Genomic DNA, 14,297 nt, shown 5'->3' on the forward strand with positions numbered 1-14,297 from the left:
GGGGTTGGCAGTAGAAGAGTTAAATGCCTTGAACTCTGCAGTCAGCTATTGAAGGCTGACCTGCAGCTGACCTGTCGAATCACTTCTGGAACTGGGCTGAGAGCTTGTACAGGAAATAGTCATGTTCACCAAGTACCTGCTGTTCAGATAAAGGTGATTGAGGGCTGTAGATAATGCCAGAGCCCAAAGATGTCTTTTCTCCAACGAGGGGAAGCAACCATAAATATAAACGGGTAGAAATTCCAGACTGGCCTGTTGGTAGTGTTAAGTGGGCTGCGGCCTACGAAACACTGCAACAAATTATTGTTGAGGAATGAGCTTTGTGGCAAAGAAAGAGCAATCACTAATTTAGCAAACGACCAACGAGGTTTACTGGACAATAAAGACACATCCTTTACATTAGTCGAGTCATGACACAATACACCAGTTCAATGCGGCTGGGGAAACTTTGCTGTGATTCCTTGAATTCTGGGGTCTTCCCCTCTTGGTTCCTTGAACCTGCTTTCTTCACTCATGACTTTTGTTGGGATTTTAACTTGAAGATTTAACTTTTTAAAAAAAGATTTCAACTCTTAATTCTCCAGTCTACTTCCAACTATTGTAGCTGCATTGCTGCACGCGTGCTCTTTTTGTTCTCGTTCTCTCTCTCTCCCTCTCTCTTCTCACTCTCCCCTTCTTTTCCTTTCCCTTCTTTCTTTCTGGCAAGTGCCCAATTTTTGTACCTTTTTTATTTTGCAGGGCGTTCTGCACCTAAGTAACTACAAACTGAAATATTTCCAATTCTTCATCAATGGGACGGGTGCCTCTGACATCTGAACAACAAGCTAACCTGACTTGCAATTCCAGCCCTCAAGTCACCCTTGCCAGTCAGCAACCCATTTTTGGCTTCTGTGTACTGCTGATGCCAGACTCACTGGAGCCCAAATGTGCAAATATGTCCCAGCTATAACTCCCATGTATTTTGTTAAAGCTGTATTACAGTATTTTGGATTGCCCACCATAAATGTTAGAGGGGCAGAGAATCTGCCCCAGGTACCTTGGACATCTGCATATTAGAGAGAGGCGTACTGCCTTGCTCTAATATGCAGATTTGCGAAAAACTGATCTCGCCCATTATGGGTGGGATTCTCTTTGAAATGTCTCCTTGCAAGCTGGGTGGTCCCCAGGAGCGGAATCGCCTGGCTTTCACCAGCCACGCTGCACCGCAGCAAGATGCTTTTCCGGTGCAGTGTGGCTGGTAGATCGCGCCCTATATGTTGGAGACCAACAGCTGCCAACCATCTCTTGTTATAAATTCGTTTGGGATGTTTTTGAGGGAAGGCAGTACTGTGAGGAGAAATGTTATGCAAATCAGTAGCTATTGCAACTTTTCCCTAATCATCTTTTCGCCCCTGGCCTGTCTAACTTTCTCCTCACCTGTTCTGAAGGTGTTGACTCATGATACTTATCAACTGTTTCACCAGATGGTCAGCATTTGTGGGCACTGTCTCTGTCTTTGTGCTGGCAGGTGACCAATAAAAGCTCCAATTGCACATCCGGCCCGGCTCCTATTGACTGTGACTGCTCCCAAGATTGAATATCACTGTGGGTGGGAATTCTTTCAGAATTCTGGTCTGTGGTGGATGAGGGGGTCCTTTTATGATATCTGCAAAACTACTTCAAAAATATCCTTTCGATTAACCTCCAGCTGGTGTATATAAACCGGCACCTCATGACACGTTTTATGACAAGATTTTATTCTTGGTTCTGTTTGAGTTGTCAGTTTTTGGATTTTCTAAATTTGTCCTGGTTGCTGGTTAGTGGTGTCTGGCCTTAGGTGATCATTCCTTGTGCAAGCTTAACAGTGAATTGTTTGCAAGCCATTTAGCCATTGATGTGAGGATGGTATCTCAGCCAAGCATGACCCTATCCTCACTCCCAAGTTCTGCACAAAGGGACTGTGTAACACAAGCCACTGGATAGCAATGAGCAGAGAACCTTGTTTCTCTTGGTTTCTCCTTGCCTGTGTGCTTCCTCGGCCAGAGTTGCTGAGACCAATTATTTTGCAGCAACTACCATCAGCAGCCGTCCAATGAGAGTGTGCAGAGAAGGAAGGGTCGTGGCATTGCGTAAATCAGTAATAAGATTAAGAAGTCCATTTATAAATTTAGATGGTGTAAATCATTCAAGAATGCTCTTGTTTAGAAATCTGAACCACAGTAGTGTAGGTGTTCATTTCAATTTTCATTGTTCTGTTGCACAAGTTCCATCTGCATATTTTGCTTTTAATGGAATCTGATTTTTCACTCTTTTCACTTTTTCGGAGTATCCGATTGACCTGAAATGTATGTTCTCTTTCGGGTCAAAATTGTTACTTTATCTTTGCAGATCCATACGCTCATGTTTCATTTCTTCATCAAAGTAAGACGACCGAAGTTATCAAATCCACTTTGAACCCAACGTGGGACCAGACCCTCATCGTCAATGATATTGACATTTACGGCAGCCCTGAAACCCTCATTAAAAATCCGCCAAACGTGATGATTGAAATATTTGACGAGGACCAAGTCGTACGTCTTTCTTTTGTTTTTGGTTTGACCATGTTGTGTTTTTGGCTGTGTTGAGGGAAAAGTTGAGGGAAAATTTGAAGACCTTTAAATAAAATTTAACATGATGTTTTTTTCTCGACGCAGGGTAAAGATGAATTTTTAGGCAGATGTGCCTGCCCTCCGATGGTGAAGCTAAATCCAGAAACGGATATGGCCCCCAAACTCCTCTGGTACCCAATAAAGAATGGAACAAAGAAAGCTGGGGAGCTCCTTGTAGCTGCCGAGCTAATACTGAAAGATAAAGTAAATACATTGGAGTAACTTTTATACTTTGTCAGTACAATAACAAATGTCATTATCCCTTATCTGCAATTTCCTATCTGAGTTTCGGCTGGCTTAGTGTTTATACTATTTTCTCTGCCGGATCATTATTGAGGAGCTTGGGGAAATTTTGCCGACTCCCTCCTTCTATCTGCACAAATGACCCAGATGTAAAGGGAAATTCTACCTGGTTACACTCAAACCTGTTGGCCCATTCAGGAGCCTGTAATCCCTTCCAACCAAGATGGCACCTCTTTGACTGGTTTTGGCCTTTGGCTGCCGTTTGCTCCTTACCTCCCCCATAGCTCTTCAGACTCTACATCCTGTTTGATTTTCTAGACCGTCACACAAGAGAATTATTTGTTTCTTTAAAGTAATCTTGCTGTTTTGTTACTGCAAAATGTTGTTGAAACACTTCATCTTTTTTGCTCTTGTAGTACTTTTCTACTCTTAACTTTTTTATTCCCCCCCTTCTCGTTCCGACAGCCTGATGGATCTAATTTACCAATACTTCCTCCAATCCGGTCAGGCACACTGTACATGGTGCCACATGGCATTAGACCAATCGTGCAGCTTACTGCAGTCGAGGTGAGTCTAATTTCATTAATTTTATTCCGCATTTGCTTGGTTTACAAGAGGCACAAATCATGACTAATTTTACTATATTGCTCCTTTTAATATTGTACACCAGGATCCACTGGAGACAAAAAAAAAAATCACAATGTTACCTTGAACTAACTCACTTAGTACTGGAGCAGTTTACCACATGCAAACTTATTTATTTTGCTATTCAAATAGATGTTTGGATTTCTAGATATGCTAAAGCCCAGGTTTTGATATCTCTGGTGAAAGAGCAGCTTTTGCCTTTTACCTCCTTTATAGATGCCCAAATGTTTCCACTTTCAGCAGCACCTGTTTGAATTCCATGTCTTCCAAAAGGGATCAGTGGTGTCTAAGTCGGACAAGCTGTTCAACAAATCAAGTTAAAGAACCTTTGTTGACGCTCTAAGACAGTAATGCAGCAAGTTCTAATGTTTTTATATCATTGCATGAGAAGTGCAATAGTGATCGGGTATTTTACGTGAGATTGAGAGAATTAAGAGCCACACAGGAAAAACTACTTCTGCAACTTTGATTTTATTTTGAAGAATGAGACTCCCCACTTCTCAACTTATTTTTCTCTGGGTCAGAGCTACTGTTCAGTAATCGTCACTTGCACCTGCATTTGAAAACTCAGATTGTCCTGGTTTGAGAACAGTTGAAAACGTTGGTCCACAATTAAAAGTGAGAATAGTGGAAGATTACCCAAATTCACACCCATGACTCTGCCCCCTTTACAAAGGGCAATGACTGCACAACCTGGGGTGGAACAGGTATCACTGACTGTAACTTCTCAGTTTCTGAGTTTACCTACGGCTGTGTGGACTCCCGAAGTTGCTGTCAGTAGTGTTGACATCCTCACCTCAAATGTTGCAAAATCTGGACCAACTCGTTATGTTGCTTTATATTTTAGAAACTATTGGTTGAAATAACTACCTGTGCCGTTTGTTTCAAACTAAAGAAGTGAAGGAGTTTGCTAATCCAAGTGTCATTCAGGTTATTTAACTGGAATATCATTGCAGATCCTAACATGGGGGTTGAGGAACATGAAGACCTACCAATTGGCTGCTGTTACGTCCCCAAGTCTCATTGTGGAATGTGGCGGCGAGCGTTTGGAATCGGCAGTGATCAAGAGTCTTAAGAAATGTCCAAACTTCCCCGCTTCTGTTCTCTTTATGAAAGTGGTATGTATTTGGGTACTGAATCACCATACAATAAATCCCTTCATAATATTGAATTGGTGGAATTCAACCACTTTCTTATTGCATGCAATGCAACGGATCAATTTAATTCTGTTACTCCAGACTTATGAAATATTTAATTGGCACCTTACTCCACTGTCATCTATATATGATTGCACCACTTCACCTGTATCATTCAAGAGTTAGCACTGGATGATTTAGACCAGTGATGGACCATAGGCTAGTGAATGGGCTGCAGCACAGGCCCTTCATTTCAGTGGGCCGCAAGACAGAATTTGTTTCATGTATTTTATTCCCAAAATAGCCAAAAAATATAAATAATCTGGGGAAACATTTCTCCCCCAACGCTCAATTTGACAGTCTGCACAAGTTTCTTTTCCCCTTTTTCAGCTCTGACATTTCCAATACCCAAAAAATCGCCACCATGGGGTCCGGCCCGGCCTCTACCCCACACAATCTTTGCTAGCGTCCCAAACACTTCCGCGCAGTATCTCTCCAACTTCTCACACCCTCAAAACATATGTGCATGGTTCACTAGTCCTCGCCGCACTTCTCGCACTATTCGGCTGCCCCGGAAGAACCCACTCATTCTCGCCTGAGTCATGTGTACCCTGTGTGGCACCTTAAACTGTATCAAACTTATCCTCGCACATGAGATTGAATTCACCCTACGCAGTGCCTCACTCCACACTCCCCAACCTATCTTTCTCTCTATCTCCCATTTCTCGTTGACCCTCACCACTTGTGCTCCTCTCCTTCCACATCCGGAAGCAGCAATCTTTGCAATAGGGCATATTTCGGCAGCCTGGGAAACCCTTTCCACATCTTCCGTGCAAGGCCCCTCACTTGTGTATATACCTAAATTCACATCCTTTCGGGAGCTCTACCCTCTCTGCAGCTCTCCTTGCGAACCTCTCTTCCAGGTACAAATCCCTCATTCGCCAGCCCACCTCTCTCCACCTCCTGTACATATCATCGGTCTCCTCCGTTTGAACCCGTGGTTCTCACACAACGGTGTCAAGACCGACATCTGCTCCATCCTAGTGTCTCCTCAGTTGGGTCCACACCCTAATCGTGGACTGGACAACCGGATTCTCCGTATATCTCCTCGATGCCAGCGGCAGCGCCGCTGTCACCATGGCCCTCAGGCGAGACCCCGACAGGACTCTTTCTCCATCCTAACCCCTTGCCTTCCCACCACCACCTCACTTTCTCCATATTCACTGGCCAATAGTAGTGCATTGGATTCGGTAACGCCAAACCCCCTCTCTGCCTCTGCAGAAGGGCCCTCTTCACCCTTGGCACCTTCCCCGCCCATATAAACTCCAAAATGATTGCATCCAGCTTCCGGAAAAAGGCCTTCGTAATAAAGATCGGGAGTGTCTGTTATACAAATAAGAACCTTGGCAGGGCATTCATTTTTACCACTTGGACCCACCCTGCCTGTGTCAGGTGTAGCCAATCCCACCTCCCAAAGTCCTCCTTTATCTCCTCCACCAACTTTGTTAAATTCCACTTGTGCAATGTTGCCCACTCCCCCATCACTTGGATCCGCAGATGCCTAAACCTATCCCTGGCTACCCTAAATGGCAACACCCCTAAATTAGCTCCCCGACCTGCCTCGTTCACTGGAACACCTCGCTTTTCTCCACGTTCACCTTCTAACTCGCAAAAGCCCCAAACCCCTCTAATAAGCCCATAATTCTCCCCATACTCTCCAGCGGGTCTGACACATCCAATAGCAGGTCGTCCACGTACAACGACACCCAATGCTCCCTACTCCCCCCCCCCCCCCCCCCCCCCCCCCCCCAATCCCCTGCCACTCTGCTGACCCCCTAAGGGCCATTGCCAAGGACTCTATTGCTTGTGCAAACAGCAGCAGCGACAGCAGAAACCCCTGCCTCGTTCCCCTATGCAACCAAAACACAATGTGCTCACCTTGTTTGTCCGTACACTCGCCACTGGAGCCACGTGCAATAGACGCACCCATGCCACAAACTTCGGCCTGAACCCAAACCTTCCCAGAACCTTGAACAGGTACCGCCACTCCACCTGGTAAAAAGCCTTCTCTGCATCCATAGACACAACTACCTCCAGTACCTGCCCTCGACGGAATCATGATCACATTCAATAACCGCCTAATATTACTAGGGAGTTGCCCACCCTTCACAAAGTCTGTTTGATCCTCTGCAACCACCCCAGAGCACATCCTTCCATCCTCCCCGCCACTAACTTAGCCAAAACTTTCATGTCTGTATTCAACAGCAATATGGGCCTGTATGACCCACACTCTAGTGGGTCCTTCCTTCTCTTCTTTGGTATTAGTGTAATCGTCGCCTATGTCATTATCTCCGGCAGCTCCCCTTTCTCCAGCGCCTCATTAAACGCCCCAGTAAATGTGGCGCCATCTCTGCTGCAAACGCCTTATAAAACTCCGCCAGCTAACCGTTCGGCCCCGGGCCCAACTTCATCCCTCTTGTGCTTTCCATCACCTCTCTCAAACCCTAATGGCTCCTCTTGCGCTTGCCGCCTCTCCTCATCCAGCCGTGGGAACCCCAATCCATCCAAATACTGCCCCATTTCTCCTTCCTCACCCCCTGGGTTGGCCCTATTCAGTTTCTCATAATACTCCCTAAACGCCTCATTCATCTTCCCCGGCTCCGACACTACCTGAGGCCATTGATACCTCTCCATTTTGGTTCAGTCCTTAATCACCGACCGAGCCTTATCACAGAACCCCTGTCCATTAACAGCCCGAGTCTAGCCTCCAACCCGGCCTCTGCTCCTGTCCCGAATTAAGTCGAACCTCCAGTCAGTGCGGCGCGTGGTCCGAAATTATGATTCCCACATACTCTGCCCCTACCAACAGATCTCGCTCCCCACAAAAAAACAATTCTGGAGTGTGCTTTGTACAAATGCGAGAAGGAGTATTCCCTCTTCCCTGTGTTCTTGAACTTCCACAGGTCCACCATACCCATCCTTTCCATAAACCCTCCCAGCTCCTTTGCCTTCCCATTGACCTGTGGCTTGACCTGTCCACTCTCTGTTCCAGCTCACAATTAAAGTCCCCTTCCATAATCAATTGATAGTTGGGCAAGTCTGGAATCTCTCCAAACAGCCTCCTCACAAATCCTACATCGTCCCAATTCGGTGCATGAAAGAGATCCACCATACGGATTTAGTGAGGAGCTTGCGTCACTAAAACTCAGTAGAAATCGGAGTTAAAACTTCTCGGTGCAAATAATGATCGTTTATTGCCTCTTTTTGATTACAATTGAGAGTCGCTTAAAGAGAAGCAACTTGTACACAATTTAATTTTGAAAATAAAACAAAAATGGTTTCTTGCTTACGGCAAAACAGCTTGCATTTACTTCAAGAGTTAGAATGGAAAAGTGAAAGTATGAAAAATAGAGACAGCGAATAGTTTAGATCAAAGTATAGGATGATTCTGGAATAAAGATGGCCGTACAGACCCTCACGGTTATACAAAATCATATCAGTCTTTAGCCATCTATCTACACCTCTAAGTCATCCTAATTGGTTTGGGTTAGAATCAAATGACTTTGATTTGATGGTTAGCTGTCAATCTTCAATGTGCAACATTAGTTTTAAACGTTTCATGTTTGAATACCTGTGCATGTTATGGAATGCGATTCTGTGCCATTATCAAATCCAGTTCAAACTGGACTTCTGCAGACTTCGCTGTTGTCCACATTGTGGACAAAAGCACCTTAATGTTCCTATGGTGTTGCTATGTCCTTGATCTGATAAATGGTACAGCACAAGTATAGTGTCAAACTGTCTTTGGCATTATATTTGTTAGAACAATGGCTTTCTCCTCTTTGCCCAGTAAAAGTGTTATTTTAATCTCTACTGCTTATGTGTGTGTCAGGCTTTTTGTGTCTCTGTTGAATTATGTCTTTTAATCATGACCTGAGGTTATGAGTGCTGAAATCCTGAATTTAAAATAGGTATTTAAAACTGGGACTTGATATTTACACTAAATAGCTATCTTTTACCTGTCAGGTGTATTAGAAAATAGTTGGTTTCTACAATGCATAGACATTCACAAGCACCACCGGCATCCCCTCCAGCACCTCGCTCACCATCACATATCTCCCACCCCAATCCCATATTTCCATGGCACTTACTAACCCTACCTTCTTACTCAACAGAATGGCCACCGCTCATGACTTGGAGACAAATCCTGAGTGAAACATCTGACCCACCCATCCCTTTCTCAACCTAACCTGATTCCTCACCCAGAGGTGTGCCTCCTGCAGGAAGACCACACCGCCTTCAACTTCCTCAGGTGTGCAAATATCCAAGATCTCTTCACCGACCTGTTCAGACCCCACACATTCCATGTTAATAATAATAATCGCTTATTGTCACAAGTAGGCTTCAATGTTACAAACCTTACTGGAGGCTTGTGCCTCCATTCCACTCTACTGTCCGCCATCTACATCTACTGATTCTATCCCCTTTAATTTCGCCTTAAACCGGGCCCATCCAAGATGGCCCCCTTCCTCCTTGACCACGCTTCCCTTACAACACTGCCACGTCACATCCCCCACCCCCTCTTGGCCAACCCTCGGGGCCATCTCCCCACCTCACTTCCGTTCACCAGCATTACCTGCCAGCATGGCTGCTCTTGCCCGAAGGCTCCTCCTATCTACCCCTCCCCCCATCCTTCCCTCCTTGATCTGTGTAAATGGCTCTCTATGGACCCCCCCCCTCCCCCACCCAAACAAATACACATCCAAAACCACAGGTCACCTCCTCCAAAAAATTAACACCACCTCGGGCAGCAAGAAGGGCTTGCAAACGTAATGCTCCTTAACAAATAAATCACCACAATGAACTCCCTCCATCTGAGAAGAAAGAAACACTTCCCACCCTCTGGCCCCCACACTAGTGCATCCTCCAAACTCCGTTGTGCAAACTCCTCCCTCAGTTCTCCCCAGTTTATGCTTTCTAATAAAGTAATTGGCCGCCTCTGAGTTTTGAAATAAAACTCCCAGCCTTCATCAGTCACCCACAGTTTCGCTGGGTAGAGCACCCCAAACCTGATCTACCGTCGATAGAGAGCCGCCTTGGCCCTGTTGAACCCTGCACACCTTTTCACCAGCTCCGCTCCAATGTCCTGATATTCGAACTTTATTCCCCTGCCGTTCACAGTTCTGCTTCTCCCTGGCCATGGCAGGATCCTCTCTCTTTCTCCACAAACATGTGGAGCTTCACAATCACCACCCACAGTGGCTCCCCCGCTCTTGGCTTCTGCCTTAAAGACCTGTGAGCTCTATCCACCTCTGGGGCCTTGTCCAGCACCCCCTCCGCCACCAGCCCTGCCAGTATCCTCGAGATGTATCTCGTGGCACTCGTGCCTTCCACACCTTCAGGCAGGCTGAAGATACGCAGGTTCTGCCTTCTAGATCTGTTTTCTTGCTCCCCTACCATTGCTCTTAATGACTTGCAAAGGTCCCCCAGGAGCCCCACCTCCGCCTCCAATGCCAGCACCCGATCACTGTGGTCAGACATCACTCTCTCCATCTCTCGGATCTGTGATCCCTGTGCCTCCACCTTGGATGGCCTTTGATCGGGCTTCCTGCATTTCCTTTCTTTGTTGGCGGAACTCCTCTTTAATAAACATGATCAGTTGCTCCATCTGGGATTTTCCAATATATGACGACCCTTCCCCCTCCGCCAAGGGACAGCACGGTAGCACAGTGGTTATCACAGTTGCTTCACAGCTCCAGGTTCCCAGGTGTGGAGTTTGCACGTTCTCCCCGTGTCTGCATGGGTTTCTGCCGGGCGCTCCGGTTTCCTCCCACAGTCCAAAGATGTGCAGGTTAGTTGGATTAGCCATGCTAAATTGCCCTTAGTGTCCAAAAAGGTTAGGTGGGGTTACTGGGTTACGGGGATCGGGTGGAGGTGTGGGCTTAGGTAGCGTGCCCTTTCCAAGGGCCGGTGCAGACTCGATGGGCCAAATGGCCTCCTTTTGCATTGTAAATTCTATGATTATGAACTATCTTTCCAATTGTTGCTGCGCCACAGGTCTCTCCTCCAATTCCTTGGTCAGGTTTTTAACCTTCTGCTGGGCCTGATAACCAGCAGACATGCCACACCCGGGGGAGCTTCTCCACACCTTAGCTACACGTTCCCATGAAAATTCTCCCTTTTCGGGTAAAAAGAGCTCCGATTCACAGCTTCAAGCCAGAGCTGTCTTGTGTGTGACCACTCACTCCATGGCCGCCACCAGAAGTCATGCAAGACTGAAATTGGGCTTGTTCACTAACCATGGCCCTCCGATTTAAGATTGAATGCATTTAGTTCATGTCGAATATTTATTATAATAATCTTTATTGTCACAAGTAGGCTTATATTAACACTGCAATGAAGTTACTGTGAAAAGCCCCTGGTCGCCACACGCTGGAACCTGTTCGGGTACACCGAGGGAAACGTGTTCCAGAAAGTGCATTCATTCACATAAATAGAACTGTCATCAACCTCAAATAGTCAACACAAAATAAATACCTACACTTTTACTAGATACAGAGGGAGTACACAGCTCTCCATGTTGTGTGCAATCAGCGTGAACCTCACTTTACATGCCCTTGCTTTACCTGTGAATCACTTCAGTCATACCATTAGGAATAAACAAACTAAGCTGATGGAAACCAGCGGAATCTAGCAACCCTGCGCATGAGCATCGCTCCACAAAATATCTTGTCGGCAGCACTCTAAAGCCTGATCGGCAACTTGCAATCAGGCACATCGCAATCGGCACATTGATTTAGGCCCCTCCACAGCCTATCCAGTTTATATGCAGAACTGGCCCAAGCCAATAATGCTTCAAGCTCCCATTTCCATTGCCATTTTATTTTAAATAAAATGACATCTCGTGGAACTTGCACAGTTTAAAATGATCATTTGTGCTAACATTGATATTCTAAAGCATTTAACCAAACTGTTGCTACGGAAGCATTTCTTGACCTCCAAGTTATATTTTTGTATTTGTACTTGGGGTTACTAGGCATTGTAAGAATGTCTGTCTCAATAGCCACATGTTCTGTATCCTACTCAATAATGCGCTTCCTAGAAGGCAGCTTAGACCCATTGAGGTGGTGATGCTACTTTTGGCCATTATAGTAGGAACATTTACATGGGTGCAAACTTATTTTCACTAAAATTATCGAGGAATTTCACACTCGTGACCAAGGCTTAAACTAAAACCACGTTGTCTGACTCATCTTGATCAGTGCACATAGTTACTTAGAAAATCTAATTGCTTAGAAATGTTCAAGAAAGTGTTTAAAATCTCAAATGTGAGTTGTTTGCTATAAAGAATAATAAGATTGTTAAAGAAGTCAATCTATTGAATTATTCGCTTTTATTCTGGTGGCTGGGTTGAAGGTCTGATTTGGCAACTAGTCCATTAGTAAAGATGAGTACAGAATGATATCTGAGTCGCAAATCTGAACTAATGTCCTGCAATTAGGATATCACTGAAGGTTGAGGAATTGCATGGAGCAAGTTTTCCATCACAAATTTGCTTTTGTACATAATTCCCATTTTTTGACCATTTCAAATACTAGAATGAATTTTGGCTATCATCGCCGAATAAAGATTTGTCTTAAGTGGATGGACCTGAAAATAACCCTAAGCTCTTGTCATTTCTGATCTTGGTTCTAGCTGCTTCCAAAAGAGGAAATGTACGCTCCTCCGATTGTCATAAAGGTAATTGACCACCGACCATTTGGACGTAAGCCAGTAGTTGGACAGTGCACAATTCATTCTCTGCAAGGATTTCGGATTGATCCATATGCTGAAAGAGAGACTGTTGGAATGCAGTCAAAAGGTATTTTCTGAATTTTCTTCTGATAGAAATTGCCATCTCAGAAATTGCAGCCTCAGTATAGAGAGCAAATTTGGTTTATTAGTCTCATCTTTCACATGTTCCAAAGTGCTTAATTGTGGGTCACTTTTGAAGTGCAATTGTTAGGTGAGCTATCAGCAATAGCCATTTTTTAATGTGTAATATAATTGAAGTAACGTATTCACTGTCTGTCACTGAGCAAAAACCGCGCGAGAGGAGAGAGAGCCGGGACAGTGCTGGGAGAGGTGAGTGCACAAAAGGTGTGGCAGGAGTGCCTTTAGTCACGGAGTGCTGATTGGAACAGAGTGCATCTGAGTTTAGGTGAGTGACTGAGTTTGGGTGAGTGGCGAGAGAGGGCTGTGTTTTTGTTGGTGTTCGGGTTTATCCTTGAGGTTCTATTTATATTTTTAAAAATAAAAAAATAATTTAAATTAATTAACTAGTTGAATATGACTGGACAGGTGGTGTGCTGTTGCCGGATGATGATGGAACTGGTGGATCCCATTGAGACCGTCAGTGACCACATCTGCAGCAAGTGTTGGCTGCTCGAGGAACTTCGGCTCAGAGTTGATGAGCTGGAGACCGAACTGCGCACACTGCGGCACATCAGGGAGGAGGAAAATTACCTGGATGCTTTCTTTCAGGAGGCAGTCACACCCGGTAGAATAAGTACTGGTAATTTGGTCAGGGACAGAGTGGTGTGACTGCAAGGGAGGCAGGTAGGGGGATCCTGAGTTGAGGAGCCTCAGCCCTTGACCTTGTCCAACAGGTATGAGGTACTTGCTCCCCGTGTGGATGAGGTAGAGGGCTGTAGGGAGGATGCATTGACTGACCACTGCACCATGGTACAGGAAGCCATTCAAGAGTGGGGAGCAAAAAGACAAGTGGTAGTTGTAGGGGATTCTATAATTAGGGGGATTGATGGCATCCTTTGTAAGCCAGATCGAGAGACCCGCATGGTATGTTGCATGCTCGGTGCCAGGGTGAGGGACATCTCTGATCGGCTTGAAAGGATTTTGGAGAGGGAGGGGGAGGATCCAGTTGTTGTGGTCCACGTTGGGACTAACAACATGGGTAAGACTAGGAAAGGGGACCTGTTTGGGGATTATCAAACACTAGGGACTAAATTAAAGAACAGGTCCTCCAGGGTTATAATCTCTGGATTACTACCTGAGCCACGTGCCAATTGGCATAGGGTTGAGAAAATTAGGGAAGTTAACACGTGGCTAAAGGAGTGGTGCGGGAAAGAGGGATTCCATTTCATGGGGCATTGGCATCAGTACTGGGGCAGGAGGGACCTGTACCGTTGAGACGGTCTTCACCTGAACCATTCTGGGACCAGTGTTCTAGCGAATAGGATAAATGGGTTGGTCACAAGGACTTTAAACTAGCAAGTTGGGGGGAAGGAAAGTGTAAAGCTATGGACAGTATAATGGTTAATGGAGATCAAGGCAGCAGGTTACGTGACAGGTTATTTTGTAGAGATATGGGTTCAAAGACGAGGAAAATTAGGAGAAAGGGTAAGAGGAAAAATAAATTGCGAAACAAGGTGTTATGCTGTTTTTTATGTCTTTATTATGAATCCTAAGTGTACTTTACCTGAATGCTCGTAGTATATGAAATAAGGTAAATGAGTTGATGGCGCAAATCATCGTGAATGACTATGATTTAGAGGCCAGTACTGAAACATGGTTAAAAGATGGTCACGACTGGGAGTTAAATATCCAAGGGTATCAGACTATACGAAAGGATAGAATGGACGGTAAG

The 14,297-nt window shown here is 45.2% G+C and overlaps 1 protein-coding gene across 1 annotated transcript in view; it reads left to right on the plus strand.

Annotated features, from left to right (window-relative positions):
* The window catches only part of LOC140392299 (myoferlin-like), a 309,204-nt gene that overhangs the window by 149,997 nt on the left and 144,910 nt on the right, over positions 1-14,297 (plus strand). The window contains exons 28-32 of the mRNA XM_072477615.1: positions 2,368-2,549; positions 2,673-2,831; positions 3,336-3,437; positions 4,472-4,633; positions 12,347-12,512. Coding sequence (XP_072333716.1) covers positions 2,368-2,549; positions 2,673-2,831; positions 3,336-3,437; positions 4,472-4,633; positions 12,347-12,512 — 771 coding nt within the window. The remainder of the gene's footprint in view (positions 1-2,367; positions 2,550-2,672; positions 2,832-3,335; positions 3,438-4,471; positions 4,634-12,346; positions 12,513-14,297) is intronic.

Source organism: Scyliorhinus torazame, chromosome 16, assembly GCF_047496885.1.
Source record: "Scyliorhinus torazame isolate Kashiwa2021f chromosome 16, sScyTor2.1, whole genome shotgun sequence".
NCBI classification, from domain to species: domain Eukaryota; kingdom Metazoa; phylum Chordata; class Chondrichthyes; order Carcharhiniformes; family Scyliorhinidae; genus Scyliorhinus; species Scyliorhinus torazame.